The following is a 17079-nucleotide window of genomic DNA, read 5'->3' as shown; positions in this document are numbered from 1 at the left end:
GCTACGAATCATAAAAGTTAAAAGTAAGGCACTTTTTACTTCAGATGAGTCTGAAAGTTAATGTGTTGTGACTGACTTGTGCTGGTTTGGGTTTCATCGTAGACATGATGTTGTAGCACAGCCACATTTAAAATAAATTTCAATTGGCTGACTGGCGCAAGGAATTTTGGGTTGATTTCTACCCATCCCATCCATCCATTTTGTACCGCTTGTCCCTTTTGGGGTCGCGGGGGGTGCTGGAGCCTATGATTTCTACCATATATGGATAATCCAAAGACGTCACACTTGAACCAAATTCCAAACAGGCCGTTTTGGAGGAAGTAGGAAGGAAGGCAATATTGTTTTATAAATATCTCTGCAATGCCTCTGATTTAAAATTTCCGGGACTTATACAGATCTCAAATACACATAAGCAGGTACCATCAGGTTAAAAAAAAGTTGATTTTGCATAATGGGGCCCCTTTAATTGATTTTATTCATTCAGCAATCAATTTTACACAACCAACATAATTTACAATAATTCATTAGCTATAATGTTCACCCCTCTTCAAAATTTGGCAGAGAAATTTTGAGTAATAATTAAAAAAAAAAAAAGTTAAGTGTTTTTCTAGACCGTATCCGTAATCCTACACAATTTGTAAGGTCAGGGTGTGGGAGTGGATAGCATCACCCTGAAAGCAGTTTCGAAAATGTTGGTCACCTTATTTGTTGAACTACAAAAACATTGTTGCATTAATATTAATCGAAATTGAGCACTATTACATTTGTAAAGGCAGCTCTGGCATGGATCTCATTGGATTATGCAGAAAGGATTAAACTCGGTTAAAAATAGAGGAGTTTTTTTAACTGGCTCAACTGAAACTTAACTGAAATCAAGAAGCTCAAAAGAAAGTGGAATATTACCATCTTCCATCATCTCTTGTGCTTGTTTGATGCTTCCTGTGCTTACAGTAGGCACACTTTAATGAAAGTCATACTGCAACCTCTGGAGTGCACTTTAACACACACACAGTCTCCTCTGCCTCAACATATTTGTTAATATTGAGGAATCTGTGATGGGAATTAGCTTAGCAGTTATGTGACACTCAAACACAATATACTGCTCGTATGTTTCCTTATTGCATAATTTCTGCTTCCAACTCTGAGAAGAAAAGCTTTGATAAAAGGAGGCATCGACAAAAACATAAATGCATCATTTAACCTACTTTTAAGCACACAAAAACATATACGCACTGTATTAGGGGGCCGTAAAATAGAAATAATCAGTTCAAGGGTCTAGCTGTGGCCTACATAAAACCTTTATTAAATTTACAGACTATGTTTTAAGTGACAGTTTAACATTTTTTCAGTCAGTCATTCATTCATTCATTTTTTATTTATCTCCTTCATTGATGTGCATCTTTGATCGATAGACAATTATACCTGAATTATTCAATTATACATTTACACACCAATGCCTGAGAAGGAGCAGGATTAAGAAAAATCTTATATTTTCCTGCCCCCTTCAACATAATATGTGGTCTTACTTAATGGATATCATATAAACCAACAATTACATCCAAATATAATGAAAACAAACAAAAAACACACAAAAAAACACAACAAGTGCAAAACTTCATGGAGTACAAACCGAACAAAAAAAATAAAAGTAATATACACCTCACGGGATGATACAAAAATACAAAACCAGGCAAAAAATAAGTAAAATAATAAATATAAAGCAAAATGTAAACACTTATGGCTGTCCATATGATCTTATTGTTCTGTCTTAATATATTTTTTTCAATTGGAATATATTTTTACAGTTTTTTATCTCATTGTAACTGTCATACAAGTGCAAAAGTAAGTTGAAGTGAAGTGAAGTGAATTATATTTATATAGCGCTTTTCTCTAGTGACTCAAAGCGCTTTACATAGTGAAACCCAATATCTAAGTTACATTTAAACCCGTGTAGGTGGCACTGGGAGCAGGTGGGTAAAGTGTCTTGCCCAAGGACACAACAGCAGTGACTAGGATGGCGGAAGCGGGAATCGAACCTGGAACCCTCAAGTTGCTGGCACGGCCACTCTACCAACCGAGCTATGCCGCCCCCCGTTAAACACTTTCCAAACAAATCATGGCATAATTTAAATCTGTACCTAACAGTAAAAATGCCACTTTTGATAATATATATAAATCAACAAAAATGTCATTATTTTATGGAGGAATATAGAGATAATACACAAAAACATTCAATAGTTTTTGTGTAAAATGGGCAAGACTCTTACCTAAATGACCTGTGTACTTGTGGAAGGAAAAAAGTGGTAATATTTTGAGAATACAGTCTGAATTTCAACACAAATCTAAAATCATGAAATGTTCTTGTAAAATTTGTGTATGTATTATATATTCTGATGCCAGTGTTGGGACTAACGTGTTACAAAGTAACGCGTTACTGTAACGCCGTTAGTTTCGGCGGTAACTAGTAATCTAACGCGTTATTTTTTATATTCAGTAACTCAGTTACCGTTACTAGATGATTTGTTACTGCGTTATTTTACGTTATTTTTTATGTAGTATCGGCTAGAAACAGAAGATCTGAGTGTGTTTTATTGCAGCGCTGCGGTGGAAAAGAAAAGGCGTGCTTTCTGTGGGTGGGGGCGGGGGTTACTCCCATACCGTAGTTGAGGGGCGCAGGGGAGACGTTCCTTCGGGGCTAACAACCTTCACTTTACCCGGAAGTGGTCTTTACAGCTGAGGGTGAATGACGAGGCCGGCGGTTTGTTGCAACTTTGTGACTTTATTGGACGCAGCCATCCACTAGAGCACCTGCACTCACTCACTGTCGCAGCTCGCTCACCTCTCTCGCCCACTCACTCACTGACGTCACTCACCTCACATGCTGTCATATCTTAAAGGGCTACACACACACACATACGCTACTCTCATAGCAACTATCAAGACATCATGGCGAAGCCAGAAGTCGAGTTTTTTAACATGGAGACATTCTCAATACTTTTCTTTTGTCGAGCACAAAGAAAATAACATTTTAGTTAAATGTAAGTTGTGTCTTGGATCAAAGATCCCATCTACTTAAAGTTAAAGTTAAAGTGCCATTATGTTGCAGCTATTTAAAATAGTTTTGTCAATTTGTTCTGGCCTGAAATAAATTGGCCCTTTGAAACATATCTTTGTCTTTGTGTGTTGTACGTAGACCACACTGCTTAGCAGAGTTCAGTGATGCAAATGCATGTCAAGTTGATCAACAGATTGTATTATTCTCCAGTGCAATAACAGTACTGAAATGAAGGCTAAAAGGGCATTAATGGGAGCCTTAAATAAAAGGGGAAAAAAATAAGTAACTAAATTGTTACTTTTCACAGTAACGCATTACTTTTTGGTGTAAGTAACTGAGTTAGTAACTGAGTTACTTTTGAAATAAAGTAACTATTAACTGTAACTAGTTACTGGTTTTCAGTAACTAACCCAACACTGCTGATGACTATTTTGTAAGTTCTACTTTATTCCTCTAAATTGACTACCGTATTTTTCGGAGTATATGTCGCTCCGGAGTATAAGTCGCACCGGCCGAAAATGCATAATAAAGAAGGAAAAAAACATATAAGTCGCACTGGAGTATAAGTCGCATTTTTTGGGGAAATTTATTTGATAAAAGCCAACACCAAGAATAGACATTTGAAAGGCAATTTAAAATAAATAAAGAATAGTGAACAACAGGCTGAATAAGTGTACGTTATATGATGCATAAATAACCAACTGAGAACATGCCTGGTATGTTAACGTAACATATTATGGTAAGAGTCATTCAAATAACTATAACATATAGAACATGCTATACGTTTACCAAACAATCTGTCACTCCTAATCGCTAAATCCCATGAAATTTTATACGTCTAGTCTCTTACGTGAATGAGCTAAATAATATTATTTGATATTTTACGGTAATGTGTTAATAATTTCAGACATAAGTTGTTCCTGAGTATAAGTCGCACCCGCGGCCAAACTATGAAAAAAACTGCGACTTACAGTCCGAAAAATACGGTATTTACGGTATGTATTTTTTAATGCACTTTAAAAAGTGTACAGGAGGAAAAGGAAGAAAGCCAAATGTATTACCACGGCAACCTTTCAGCAAACACACATGCACACACATATAGAGTATATCGTGCATTAGAGGGCAGTGATGGGTGGTTAGGCTCGGGCTCCATGCTCAGTTGAACAGAATGGGGCCGTAGAGATGATCCATGGATGATTATGTCTCTGCTAATGGGGGATCATTTCCCGCTTTGCTGCTCATGTTAGAGATAGATGGTGCTCGACACTTGTATGTATGGGTACAAACACACACGCACACACACACACCTGGGCATGCACATGGCTGCTTGTCAGCCTGTTGTCGTTGACAGTTAGAGTGAAGAATGAAGAGACGAGCACACGCAGCATGAGGACTTAACAACATTGAGCGGAGGATGCAACATAATCAGCCCAATACGAGACGGGCAGGCAGCCGAGGCTCCACTTCCTGATTCAATATCATCATGATGCTTTCGGGCGCTGATTCAATTTGTATGCCACATTTTTACGTCATTTTTGTTTTCCCCGCTGGACCATAACAGATAGATAAATCCCACTCTTCCAGAGGTTATTGATAGAGCACCTGAATATAGCATGATGTACAAATATATAATATTTCAGTTAACATGATTCCTCATCTAGAATATAGCATAACTATTATAAACTGATGTTTAAGGAATACATTTAGATGAAACTTAAGAAAATATAATCAATTTCACAGTTCCTATATACTACAATATGAGTGCCCCAGCTCATGTGTTTTGGGGTACGAGTGGTATGCTATAGGTGGCTAGCAAAAATTCAGGTTATGAGCCTCCCCACTGCTAGTCAGCGTACCGAATGCCACAGTGAACCACGTGATATTCAACCAAAACATAATTGAATTGAAGAAAGAAATAATCAAAAACATGACCGAGCATGTACCCAATTTAGTGAAGCAGTAACGTATGCCCGTAGCATCACTAGTCTGCACCATAGTGACACAGAATGAGTCGATAATGTCAGCCAAAGACGTTAAAATAAAATGTAAACCGCAAACACTTATTGAGATACTGTGAAAGTCCACTCTCCAATGTGAATACTGTAGATTATTATTACAGTACTTCATAGTTGTTTGTAGTACTGCTCATTCTATTGTATAGTTTCTAAAGGTTTGATTTTCCAACTAGAAAGCATGTTACATGTTAAAATTATTGTGTTTTTTTAGAGCCTGAGCATAGATTAAATTGATTTCAATTCCTTTCAATGAAGAACTTTAATTTGAAATATAAGTATTTTGGGTTACAAGCTCAGTCACAAACCTATAAATTCTCATAAGCCAATGTACTACTTTTTACAGCTGCATTCAAAATTATTATTCAACCTTAAATATTACATTCATTTTCATAATCTACATACTTTTATACTTATTTATATATATATTTTTTTAAATTAATATTCATTTGTGTGGTTTTTTGTTTCTTGTTAAACTACAGCACGTTTATAAATGTACCAAAAAATAGTTTTCAATAAAGGTTTAATAATTTTGAGTGTGAATGATAATGTTATTAGGAAAAAACTTTTGTGTGGTATTGTTTTGAATACAAGTTTAAATTAGAATAATGTTATAGAAAATAAGTGTCACAGTTAAAAAAATAAGACTATATTCCAATTAAAAAGTTATTATTATTTTTATTACCATAGAAAGTGGTATTATGTTTTAATGTTATTGATTTACATGCTTTTATGTTTATCCATTTTATATTTAATAAGTATATTCAGTGAGTAATCTTGAATTTAAAAAATAAACAATATATAATATTTCTAATATAAAGATAACCATAGTTACAGTATAATAATAATAGGAACGTTATTATTATATTATTATAATTCCTAATTTTCTATTTATTTCAGGTAATAATTTTTTTGTTTATGGTTATGGTGTAAGTTTATTTCAAACATGTGTACAATTACAATATGATTTATCAGGTTTCCAGTTCCTCATTACAACATAATCGAAAAGGAGTAGGAAGAAGCAGAGTTTATTATTCCTACCCCTTTTCGTTTCATAGTCATTTCTAACACATTTGTTTGTACTTAACACAACAGTGAATAAATAAATAAATGAGTAAGTAAATAAATAAACTCAAAAATTCCTGTGGAAATGTTGATGGGCTTGCTCTCTGTGCTCTGTCGATCGAAGCAAAAAAGCTTGCATAAAACATTACCAAACTTGCAAAAAGGGGACATGTCTAAATAACCATGAATTTTAGGTTTATTTTAATAAAATTTGTAAAACATACACACATTTAAATAGAAATGACAGAATGTCCATCCATCCATCCATTTTCTACCGCTTATTCCCTTCGGGGTCGCGGGGGGCGCTGGAGCCTATCTCAGCTACAATCGGGCGGAAGGCGGGGTACACCCTGGACAAGTCGCCACCTCATCGCAGGGCCAACACAGATAGACAGACAACATGACAGAATGTAATCAACAAAATACAAGCAGTACAAGAGTAAAAGTAAAACTTAGGTTGTACAATGCTATTACTCTTTTACTTTGGTATGCTGTTAAATTTAAAACGAACAAGCGGAGAAAACGGATGGATGGATGGAAGTTCCATGATGACTGCCACAGCAACCCTACACGGTCATTCTTTCAAGGAAATCATCAGAGCACAGTACTTTTTTTTTCTTTAACATAATCAATGTGTATAAACAGTTCACCTGACTGACATGACAAGTGACAATAAGGGGTGGACTGAGCCAAAAATTTGGCCCTGGACTTTTTCCATCCAGACCTTGTCCACTAGAATCCACGTGCCAACTCACCCCATTAATGTTCATATCACAAAGCCCTTAATAGGACCACTATACTCCGGCTTCCTCCCACCTCCAAAGACATGCACCTGGGGATAGGTTGATTGGCAACACTAGATTGGCCCTAGTGTGTGGTCTGTCTATCTGTGTTGGCCCTGCGATAAGGTGGCGGCTTGTCCAGGGTGTACCCCGCCTTCTACCCGAATGCAGCTGAGATAGGCTCCAGCACCCCCCGCGACCCCAAAAGGGACAAGCGGTAGAAAATGGATGGATGGATTTATACTGAACAATATCCCTTTACCTTCTGGGGCTGTGAATACACTATGATAACTACACACTGGGTTGCTTACTTGCTCTTAAAAAAGTACTGGAATAATTTATTTAAAATTTAAGCCTGTTTATTTATCACTCACCCACACAAAACACATCGCAACAAGCTTGTAGATCTGCAAAGTGGCATTATTTGAAGAACGTACACTACCGTTCAAGAGTTCGGGGTCACCCAAACAATTTTGTGGAATAGCCTTCATTTCTAAGAACAAGAATAGACTGTTGAGTTTCAGATGAAAGTTCTCTTTTTCTGGCCATTTTGAGCGTTTAATTGACCCCACAATTGTGATGCTCCAGAAACTCAATCTGCTCAAAGGAAGGTCAGTTTTGTAGCTTCTGTAACGAGCTAAACTGTTTTCAGATGTGTGAACATGATTGCACAAGGGTTTTTTAATCATCAATTAGCCTTCTGAGCCAATGAGCAAACACATTGTACCATTAGAACACTGGAGTGATAGTTGCTGGAAATGGGCCTCTATACACCTATGTAGATATTGCACCAAAAACCAGACATTTGCAGCTAGAATAGTCATTTACCACACTAGCAATGTATAGAGTGTATTTCTTTAAAGTTAAGACTAGTTTAAAGTTATCTTCATTGAAAAGTACAGTGCTTTTCCTTCAAAAATAAGGACATTTCAATGTGACCCCAAACTTTTGAACGGTAGTGTATAAAATAGGGCTTAAATGATTAATAGAAACAAATAATATAGTATTGTTATCTAATACTTTAGATAACTACATTTAACTATAACACACCACACCATCATGTTTGCTATTAATTTAATTTAAAGTTTCGTAAGGGACTCTTTTGAACCATTTCTGAATGTTTTATCCACATTCACGCCATGCTTGAAAAAGGCAGACCTGCTTACCATAATATCACCTTTTTAATAATATGCAGTTGTTTTCATCAACATTTTATTATTTTAACAGTCTGTTTTAGCAGTTTTAGCAGTATTTTAGCAGTCTGTGTCACTATGGCTTGTATTTTCTTTTTGTATCTCTTCATTTACCTGCGCTACCATTTAGTTTGTATTTGGCTTTCCTTTGTTTTTCCTGTCGTTTTTTTCTGCCACGCGCTCACGGACCGATCACCATTAAAGATAATTGGACAAGGAAGGGCTAAAACATGCGTGGGTGGGACATTTGGGCCTCTAGGGCGTCTCATTGGGCCATTTTGCCAAAGAGCCTTGACCGGCAAGACACTGACTAAACCATTCAATGGTCACCTTTCTGTCTCTCTTGTGTCGGGAGAGGGAATTGTAGCTGTCTGCGAATGACCAAAGATCGTTTACTGAGAGGAAGGTCTACCACACGATGTCCTACACAAAGTATATTTGCCATCAGTTATATCAATCTTCTTTTTGTCACTTTTAAAAAAAACAGAGGACATGACCTTGGGGTCCTCAATGGTGGTTACAGCAATGGGGAGGACGTTTCTTTGTGTTACAAATGTTCTACATAATGTATTTATCTTTTTACAAGCATTTTTCAGTCCCGTTGTCATTCATGGTTGATTGTTCATCTTTTGCTTCTTACAAAGTCAATTCCTTGGGCAATGTTTGGTCATAAAGCACCATGAAAGTATTGAAAGAATTTCCAGATGTAGATCTGATTGTAAGAAGCAAAAGATGAACAAAGTCAATACTTTGGGACAATGTTTGTCATAAAGCACCATGAAAGTATTGAAAGAATTTCCATATGCATCATCTACATCATTTTCAATTAACCCATTTCCCAACTTTGTTTTCTCCGATCATTCTTAAAAGCATTCGTACTTTATTTTGTGCATGGTCTTCGAAAGGTCTTTTTTTCTTCCTTGTTCTTCTGCCTGTAGTTTCCGTCAAAGATTGTGTAAACTGGTAGGTGATCACTGATGTCGGTTATTAGCAGACCACTTGTTGTAGTATCAAAATTATTGGTAACAATATTATCCGTAAGTGTGGCAGTGTCCTGTGATTCTGCTTGTCCTTGTGATTTTAGGACATAAACTCATGCTATGCATTGTATCAATGAAGTCATCAATGGCTTTTTTTTATTAGTGTTCAAGAGGGCAATGATGAAGTCTTCACATAAGAAAATTACTTTTTGACTGATATCAGGGACTTTCTTTAGATTATAGAATAATTATATACTTTTATAGTTATTCATATTATAGTATTTATTTAAATTATATTTAGATGTATTGTATTGACATGTATTTATATTATAATAGGATATTATATCGTATTTTTCGGAGTATAAGTTGCTCCTGAGTATAAGTCGCACCGGCCGAAAATGCATAATAAAGAAGGAAAAAAACATATATAAGTCGCTCCGGAGTATAAGTCGCACCGGCCGAAAATGCATAATAAAGAAGGAAAAAAACATATATAAGTCGCACTCGACTATAAGTCGCATTTTTTGGGGAAATTTATTTGATAAAACCTAACACCAAGAATAGACATTTGAAAGGCAATTTAAAATAAATAAAGAATAGTGAACAACAGGCTGAATAAGTGTACGTTATATGAGGCATAAATAACCAACTGAGAACGTGCCTGGTATGTTAACGTAACATATTATGGTAAGAGTCATTCAAATAACTATAACATATAGAACATGCTATACGTTTACCAAACAATCTGTCACTCCTAATCGCTAAATCCCATGAAATCTTATACGTCTAGTCTCTTACGTGAATGAGCTAAATAATATTATTTGATATTTTACGGTAATGTGTTAATAATTTCACACATAAGTCGCTCCTGAGTATAAGTCGCACCCCCGGCCAAACTATGAAAAAAAACTGCGACTTATAGTCCGAAAAATACGGTCAACTATTTAGATGAAAGTGTAGTGTTTTAACAATGTGACTCCAAGCTTAACGAGTTTAAGTTGCAAAAAGAAAGAGTCATCAGTAGAGATCAATATCTTAAGAAGCTACAATTGCACTTGAGCATCATTTGAGGAAAGTTGCAGAGATCAGTCAAAGGTAAATGGTTGTTTCGATGTGTCTTGAGCAGAACTTCTCCAGAGTGAAGATGCAGGTCACCATGTCTCTGGCCTCCCTGGTGGGCAAGTCCTCAGACTTCCAGGAGGAACACTTGAGATGTTCCCTTCGCACCATCCTTGCTTACGCAGAGGAGGATGCTGAGATGCAGAACACACAGCTGCCCCAGCAGGTGTCAAATCAAGCACACGGTTACTGTACATCACGCAACGCTCTTATTATGAACTCCACTAAACTTCATGACTGTCACCTACAGGTGGACGAGCTTCTGAGGAACCTTAACAGCATTCTTTCAGACACGGTGAAGATGAGAGAGTTCCAGGAGGATCCAGAGATGCTCATGGACCTCATGTACAGGTTAGGACCTCAACACAAAAAAGCAAATTCCCTCCTGCAATGGTGGAAAGGCCATGTAGCTGCTCATGTCTATTCCTCTGCGGTTGTCCTTGTTTTGTCTGTTTGCCTCCCTTCGCCATGGTAACAATGTGGTCGCGGTTTGGCTACCATCGGAGCTGCTTTTGTTTACATGCAAATGCATACAGTGTGTTTTGTATGTGGTGGAGACAAAAGGAACATACTGTACATGTTCTCAATCATTTTACATGAGCCCTTTTTGCCATGACTTTAACTCAAACTCAGCCCCACACAGCACACTTGTTGGTTATTAGGGATCAAAACATTTGGCCTCCAGATGCACGATTTGACGTGTAAGCAAATAAAGTCAAAAGTGAATCACTTGCTTTGTAAAAGCCTTCATTCAGTCCCAAAGCATAGACATGCTGTGCATACTGTACATTAAAACAATGTTTCCATATTGCAGTCTTTTATAAAGACATGCACACAAAAGGATCTTTGTTAGATTTGTTGTTTCAGCAGTCCTTTAATGAACTTGAATGATATACACTACCGTTCAAAAGTTTGGGGTCACATTGAAATGTCCTTATTTTTTAAGGAAAAGCACTGTACATTTCAATGAAGATAACTTTAAACTAGTCTTAACTTTAAAGAAATACACTCTATACATTGCTAATGTGGTAAATGACTATTCTAGCTGCAAATGTCTGGTTTTTGGTGCAATATCTACATAGGTGTATAGATGCCCATTTCCAGCAACTATCACTCCAGTGTTCTAATGGTACAATGTGTTTGCTCATTGGCTCAGAAGGCTGATTGATGATTAGAAAACCCTTGTGCAATCATGTTCACACATCTGAAAACAGTTTAGCTCGTTATAGAAGCTACAAAACTGACCTTCCTTTGAGCAGATTGAGTTTCTGGAGCATCACATTTGTGGGGTCAGTTAAACGCTCAAAATGGCCAGAAAAGGAGAACCTTCATCTGAAACTCGACAGTCTATTCTTGTTCTTAGAAATGAAGGCTATTCCACAAAATTGTTTGGGTGACCCCAAACTTTTGAATGGTAGTGTATATTGTATTAGTGGGTATTTATTTTTATTTGTACTGGTCACATAATTATACCTATATATGTATAGCATGCTATATATCTATAGCTGTGGTCAAAAGTTTACATACACTAGGAATTATTTTAATTATATTCATTTTGTTGCCCTCATAATTCATTTGACCGTTTTTTTGGAAGGATAATGCAACCATCTTTATTGTGTTTTTTAAAGAGAGAATTAGGTACACAATTCTTCTTTTTTTTTCATGATTTTCTTAATCCACACCAGGTCAGAAACACACATACATGCTCAAATATATACATACTGTCACACAAATATTTATGTTATAAATGGTGCTAAAGGTTCCAGAATATAATTTAACTTGTAAAAGCCAAATCTTGTTAGCTTCCTGTTGGTGATCTTGAGTGGCTGCAGATGATAAAATATTTTAAATTATTTTTCAATCTGTATACAATACTATATTACAGTGGAGCCTATTTGAGTCACGTGTGTCGCCACCCTACTTGTCTATAACTAACAGGTCCAGATCTTGGTGTTATTGGTATTGTGAAAAAAGTGCCCGCTTAAGTCGACATGGACATACATTATTGATCGGTTTTCTCTACATAAAATGTGAGCCCGAAAGGGGTTAGCTCTATGAAAATAGTTCTGTGATTTGACTTGTCCCAGGTGTACGCTGCCTTCCGCCGAAGTGCAGCTGGGTAAAGCTCCAAAAAGAGAAAGATATTTACAGCAAACACAGAAAGAACATTTTTGGCAGATATTTTAGATCGCCAGAAGAAATATTTGTGCATGTAGGAAAGCTTTATTGTTATTGTAGTCAAGACATACAAATTCAAAATATACCGGTACCGCAGCATCCATGTTATATAGGAGTATAGAATATTGTAACGTCAGTGGAATAATCATTGTGTTCACAAATCAGCCTTGTATTGGCGTTTACAAAACAGTATAAAGCAAGGGGTCTCCAACCAGTAGCTTGTGAGGTTCGGGTAGCTCGCGAGCCGATTTTGAGTAGCTCTTTAAAGGGTCAAATAATATTTGCTTAAACTGGTAGCGGTAGAAAATGGATGGGTGGATGTTAGTATTTTTTATGGCTGTCAAATAATATATATTTTTAAATCAAATATTTTTTGTAAAATCATGATTAATTTGGATTAATCATGATTAATCACAAGTGATTACTCGCTTGCATCAATAAAATTTGCTTAAGACCCCAATTTTTGCACACCATCTGTCATCCCGTAAATTTGTACAGGGGAACATTTGCCTAAAACTTGGTAACAGTTTTATCTGGAGTTTTTCAAGCTGTATTTTGGAGTGACATTTTTAAGTGAGTACAGCAGTCGGCACCTCCTCATTAATTTTTGTACTGACGTTAATTTTGTACTAACGTATTAATTTTGATAACCCAAGTAATTTTAGAACTGCTCAATTCAGACATAATGCCTATAGTATAGACAAATTACCATAAAATAGCATAAAGACAATAACAACAATGTTTTAGTGAAAAGCTGCTTCCTAAATAAAGTACAATTTAAATGTCAGTCATATCAATAAAACACGAAGTCTTTGGACTAGTAATAAATACATACTGAAATACTGAATTTTTATTTTTTTTAATTTTTTTTTAGATAAAGATTATTTATGTATTTTATATTTCATATTATAAAGAACAAGGAAATGGGATAAAATTGCTATGGTATGAAAAGGGGTAGGATTAAATAAACTCAGCTTCTTCCTACTCCTTTTCGGACGTGCTGTAATGAAACAACTGGAAATATGTGATGCATTACATTGTATCGTATGCATGTTCGAAATAAACTGAAACTGAACTGAACTGAACAGATGAACTAAATGTTTTATTACAAAATGTAAGTTATGGATTCTCATTTTGTTTGGGTTAAAATATGCTATGAAAATGTTACAAAAATGTGTTGCTGTCAGCAATTTTTATTTAGTAAAAGTAGCTCGTCGTCACTACTCGATCTGTACCGGAAGACACACTCGGTCCACGCATGCACGAAGACGGCGTCACTTCCGTCAACTGTTGTCATGGTTTTCTTTTTTTTAATCTTTAATTAAATAACAATATCATATTAAAGATTACATACAAACAAGTTGCTTAAGAATACTGTATATATTTTAAAACTGTACAGAAACCTGAACGGTGTGCTTAGCAGCCTTAAATGATAAAGAAATAAATCCTTTTTTACTACTTTATTTACATCACATATATCAAATCACAATACTGATCATTCAAAAGTTTACCTTTGTTAGATATAGATTTAGGTTACAGTAAGTGCTTTGGTTAAAAAAAATCAAAATAGAAATTCAAAGTATATCAAACAAAGCTTTAACAATGGGGTCAGTGGCATTCCCGTGCGTCATTTATTGCAATGACAGAAGAGTGAAAGTTATTGAAAATGTGGCGATAGTATTACCTGATTTTTTTAAACATTCATTAAACATTCAACTATGACAGAACATGACGTCGTAAAAAAATGCAGGTCCAGTCCAGTCCAGTCTTCGCGCACGCGTGGACCAATCATGTCTTCGGGTACCGACCGAGTAGTGACACTTGCAGAAGAAAAAAGGTTGGAGTCCCCTGCCTTAAAGCAAGCTGCAATTATTATTCTCTCTTTGGCTTGCGCTAATCAGCAGGCAAAATTCCAATGCCCTATACAGCCCAAACCTGGAATCACACCTTTGAGTTTGAGTTTGAGTTTATTTCGAACATGCAAGCATACAACATGATACATCACAATTTCCAGTTTCTCTTTTCAACATGTTCGAAAAGGAGTAGGAAGAAGCAGAGCTTATTTAATCCTACCCCTTTTCTTTTACATAACAGTTGCTAAACTTTTTTGTTCACTTCCTGTTCTCAATTTATTCACAATGTACTCCATAAGTAATCACAATCAAAATAAATAGATAAATAATAATTGTTGAAGTAAGTTACATTTAGTGAAGTAAGTTACATTTACACCTTTGAACTCCTGTTGCTACAACATCATATGAAAAATGGCGATCAAAATAAAAATTCAATGATACATAAGAATACAGTTACCGTAATTTCCGGACTATAAGCCGCACCTGACTATAAGCCGCACCAGCTAAATTTAGGGGAAAATACAGATTGCTCCATATATAAGCCGCACCCGACTATAAGCCGCAGGGTTTTGATGTGTAATTAGCGTAGTATATAGGGGTTCCTGCTACCACGGAGGGGATTGTCGGGACAGAGATGACTGTTTGGGAACGCAAAGCGTCCCATTTATTAACAATAAATCTTTCAATCATTCAATCAAACTTTCACATCTTTGACATGGCGAACAGCATTCGTGCAGAGTACAAATAATACAACGGTGCAAAGTCATACAAAGTGCTCGCCTGTACGTTATCAAAATAACCAGCCTACCGGTATATGAAAAGTCAGTCTTTAATCATTGTGTCATCGTCTTCCTCCTGCGCACTAAAACCACCGAAATCCTCTTCGTCGGTGTCGGAGAAGAACAGGCCGTAAATAAGCCGCACCGTTGTATAAGCCGCAGGGACCAGAACGAGGGGAAAAAGTAGCGGCTTATAGTCCGGAAATTACGGTATTGTTTTGGTTGCCATTAGTCTGTTTTAATGAATGTAGGAAATCCACAAAGATGACATATGATACACATTTACCATGAATTGATTTACTTGGACCCCGACTTAAACAAGTTAAAAAACTTATTCGGGTGTTACCATTTAGTGGTCAATTGTACGGAATATGTACTATACTGTGCAATCTACTAATAAAAGTTTCAATCAATCAATCAATCAATCAAAAACACCCTCTTCCTGATGTTCCACCACCAGGATAGCAAAAGGCTACCAGACGTCCCCAGACCTCCGCCTGACCTGGCTGCAGAATATGGCCGAGAAGCACAACAACAGGAAGTGTTACACTGAGTCGGCCATGTGTCTGGTGCATGCCGCCGCCCTGGTGGCCGAATACCTCAGCATGCTGGAGGATCACAAGTACCTGCCCGTAGGCAGTGTCACCTTCCAGGTAGAAGCAGACAATTGATCATACAGAGCACAGACCTACACCAAGGTTTAAACATTTGTCATCTTTAGTGAATGGCTTGAACTACTTTATTGACTTTCCATGCCCTTGGATTCGGAGATAATTCTGGATGCAACGTATACCTACCGTACTTTTCCTCATGAATGGGGAACTGCACTTTTGGGGGAATTTAGCCTATTATTCACAATCCCTATGTGAGACACGCACACATGTTGTTCTTTTTTATGCATTATTATTTGTAAATAAACGCTAGAAAGAGTCAGCTAACAATAGCAGTAATATGATTTGATTTATTCCGCCTATAAACGGCTCTAAAAAACATCAACGTTTTATGTACATGCTGTACTGTAATTATATATGTAATGTAGTAACAGGCACATTCAGAATAACATGTAATGTTTACATATTTTAGTCATTTTAAGCATACGGCATCACAATAATTTCACAGATTCATCATAACTAGAGATGTTCGATAATGGCTTTTTTGCCGATATTCCGATATTGTCCAACTCTTAATTACCGATTCCGATATCAACCGATACTGAAAAATACAGTCGTGGAATTAACACATTATTATGCCTAATTTTGTTGTGATGCCCCGCTGGATGCATTAAACAATGTAACAAGGTTTTCCAAAATAAATCAACTCAAGTTATGGAAAAAAATGCCAACATGGCACTGCCATATTTATTATTGAAGTCACAAAGTGCATTATTTTTTTTAACATGCCTCAAAACAGCAGCTTGGAATTTGGGACATGCTCTCCCTGAGAGAGCATGAGGAGGTTGAGGTGGGCGGGGTTGGGGGGGCGGGGTTGAGGTGGGGGGGTGTATATTTTAGCGTCCCGGAAGAGTTAGTGCTGCAAGGGGTTCTGGGTATTTGTTCTGTTGTGTTACAGTGCGGATGTTCTCCAGAAATGTGTTTGTCATTCTTGTTTGGTGTGGGTTCACAGTGTGGCGCATATTTGTAACAGTGTTAAAGTTGTTTATACGGCAACCCTCAGTGTGACCTGTATGGTTGTTGACCAAGTATGCCTTGCATTCACTTGTGTGTGTGAAAAGCCGAAGATATTATGTGATTGGGCCAGCACGCAAAGGCAGTGCCTTTAAGGTTTATTGCCGCTCTGTACTTCTCTCTATGTCCGTGTACCACTCCGTACAGCGGCGTTTTAAAAAGTCATAAATTTTACTTTTTGAAACCGATGCCGAAAATTTCCGATATTACATTTTAAAGCATTTATCGGCCGATAATATCGGCAGTCCGATATTATCGGACATCTCTAATCATAACATTCGCTCTTCCTTCAAAAACAACCACTACACGACATGGCAGACTTCATGTAAGCCAACGACGACTACTGTGTGAAAAATTATGATCCAGAACCTTATATTT

The 17079-nt window shown here is 36.7% G+C and overlaps 1 protein-coding gene across 3 annotated transcripts in view; it reads left to right on the top strand.

Moving 5' to 3' along the window:
- Positions 1-17079, top strand: part of dock8 (dedicator of cytokinesis 8) — a 173447-nt gene that overhangs the window by 116727 nt on the left and 39641 nt on the right. For all 3 annotated transcript variants that reach the window (XM_062025731.1, XM_062025730.1, XM_062025732.1), the window contains 3 exons: positions 10214-10372; positions 10457-10557; positions 15477-15669. In XM_062025731.1, the coding sequence (XP_061881715.1) occupies positions 10214-10372; positions 10457-10557; positions 15477-15669 (453 nt within the window). The remainder of the gene's footprint in view (positions 1-10213; positions 10373-10456; positions 10558-15476; positions 15670-17079) is intronic.

Source organism: Entelurus aequoreus, linkage group LG17, assembly GCF_033978785.1.
Source record: "Entelurus aequoreus isolate RoL-2023_Sb linkage group LG17, RoL_Eaeq_v1.1, whole genome shotgun sequence".
Classification (NCBI taxonomy): domain Eukaryota; kingdom Metazoa; phylum Chordata; class Actinopteri; order Syngnathiformes; family Syngnathidae; genus Entelurus; species Entelurus aequoreus.
This window is presented reverse-complemented; position numbering and strand designations above follow the sequence as displayed.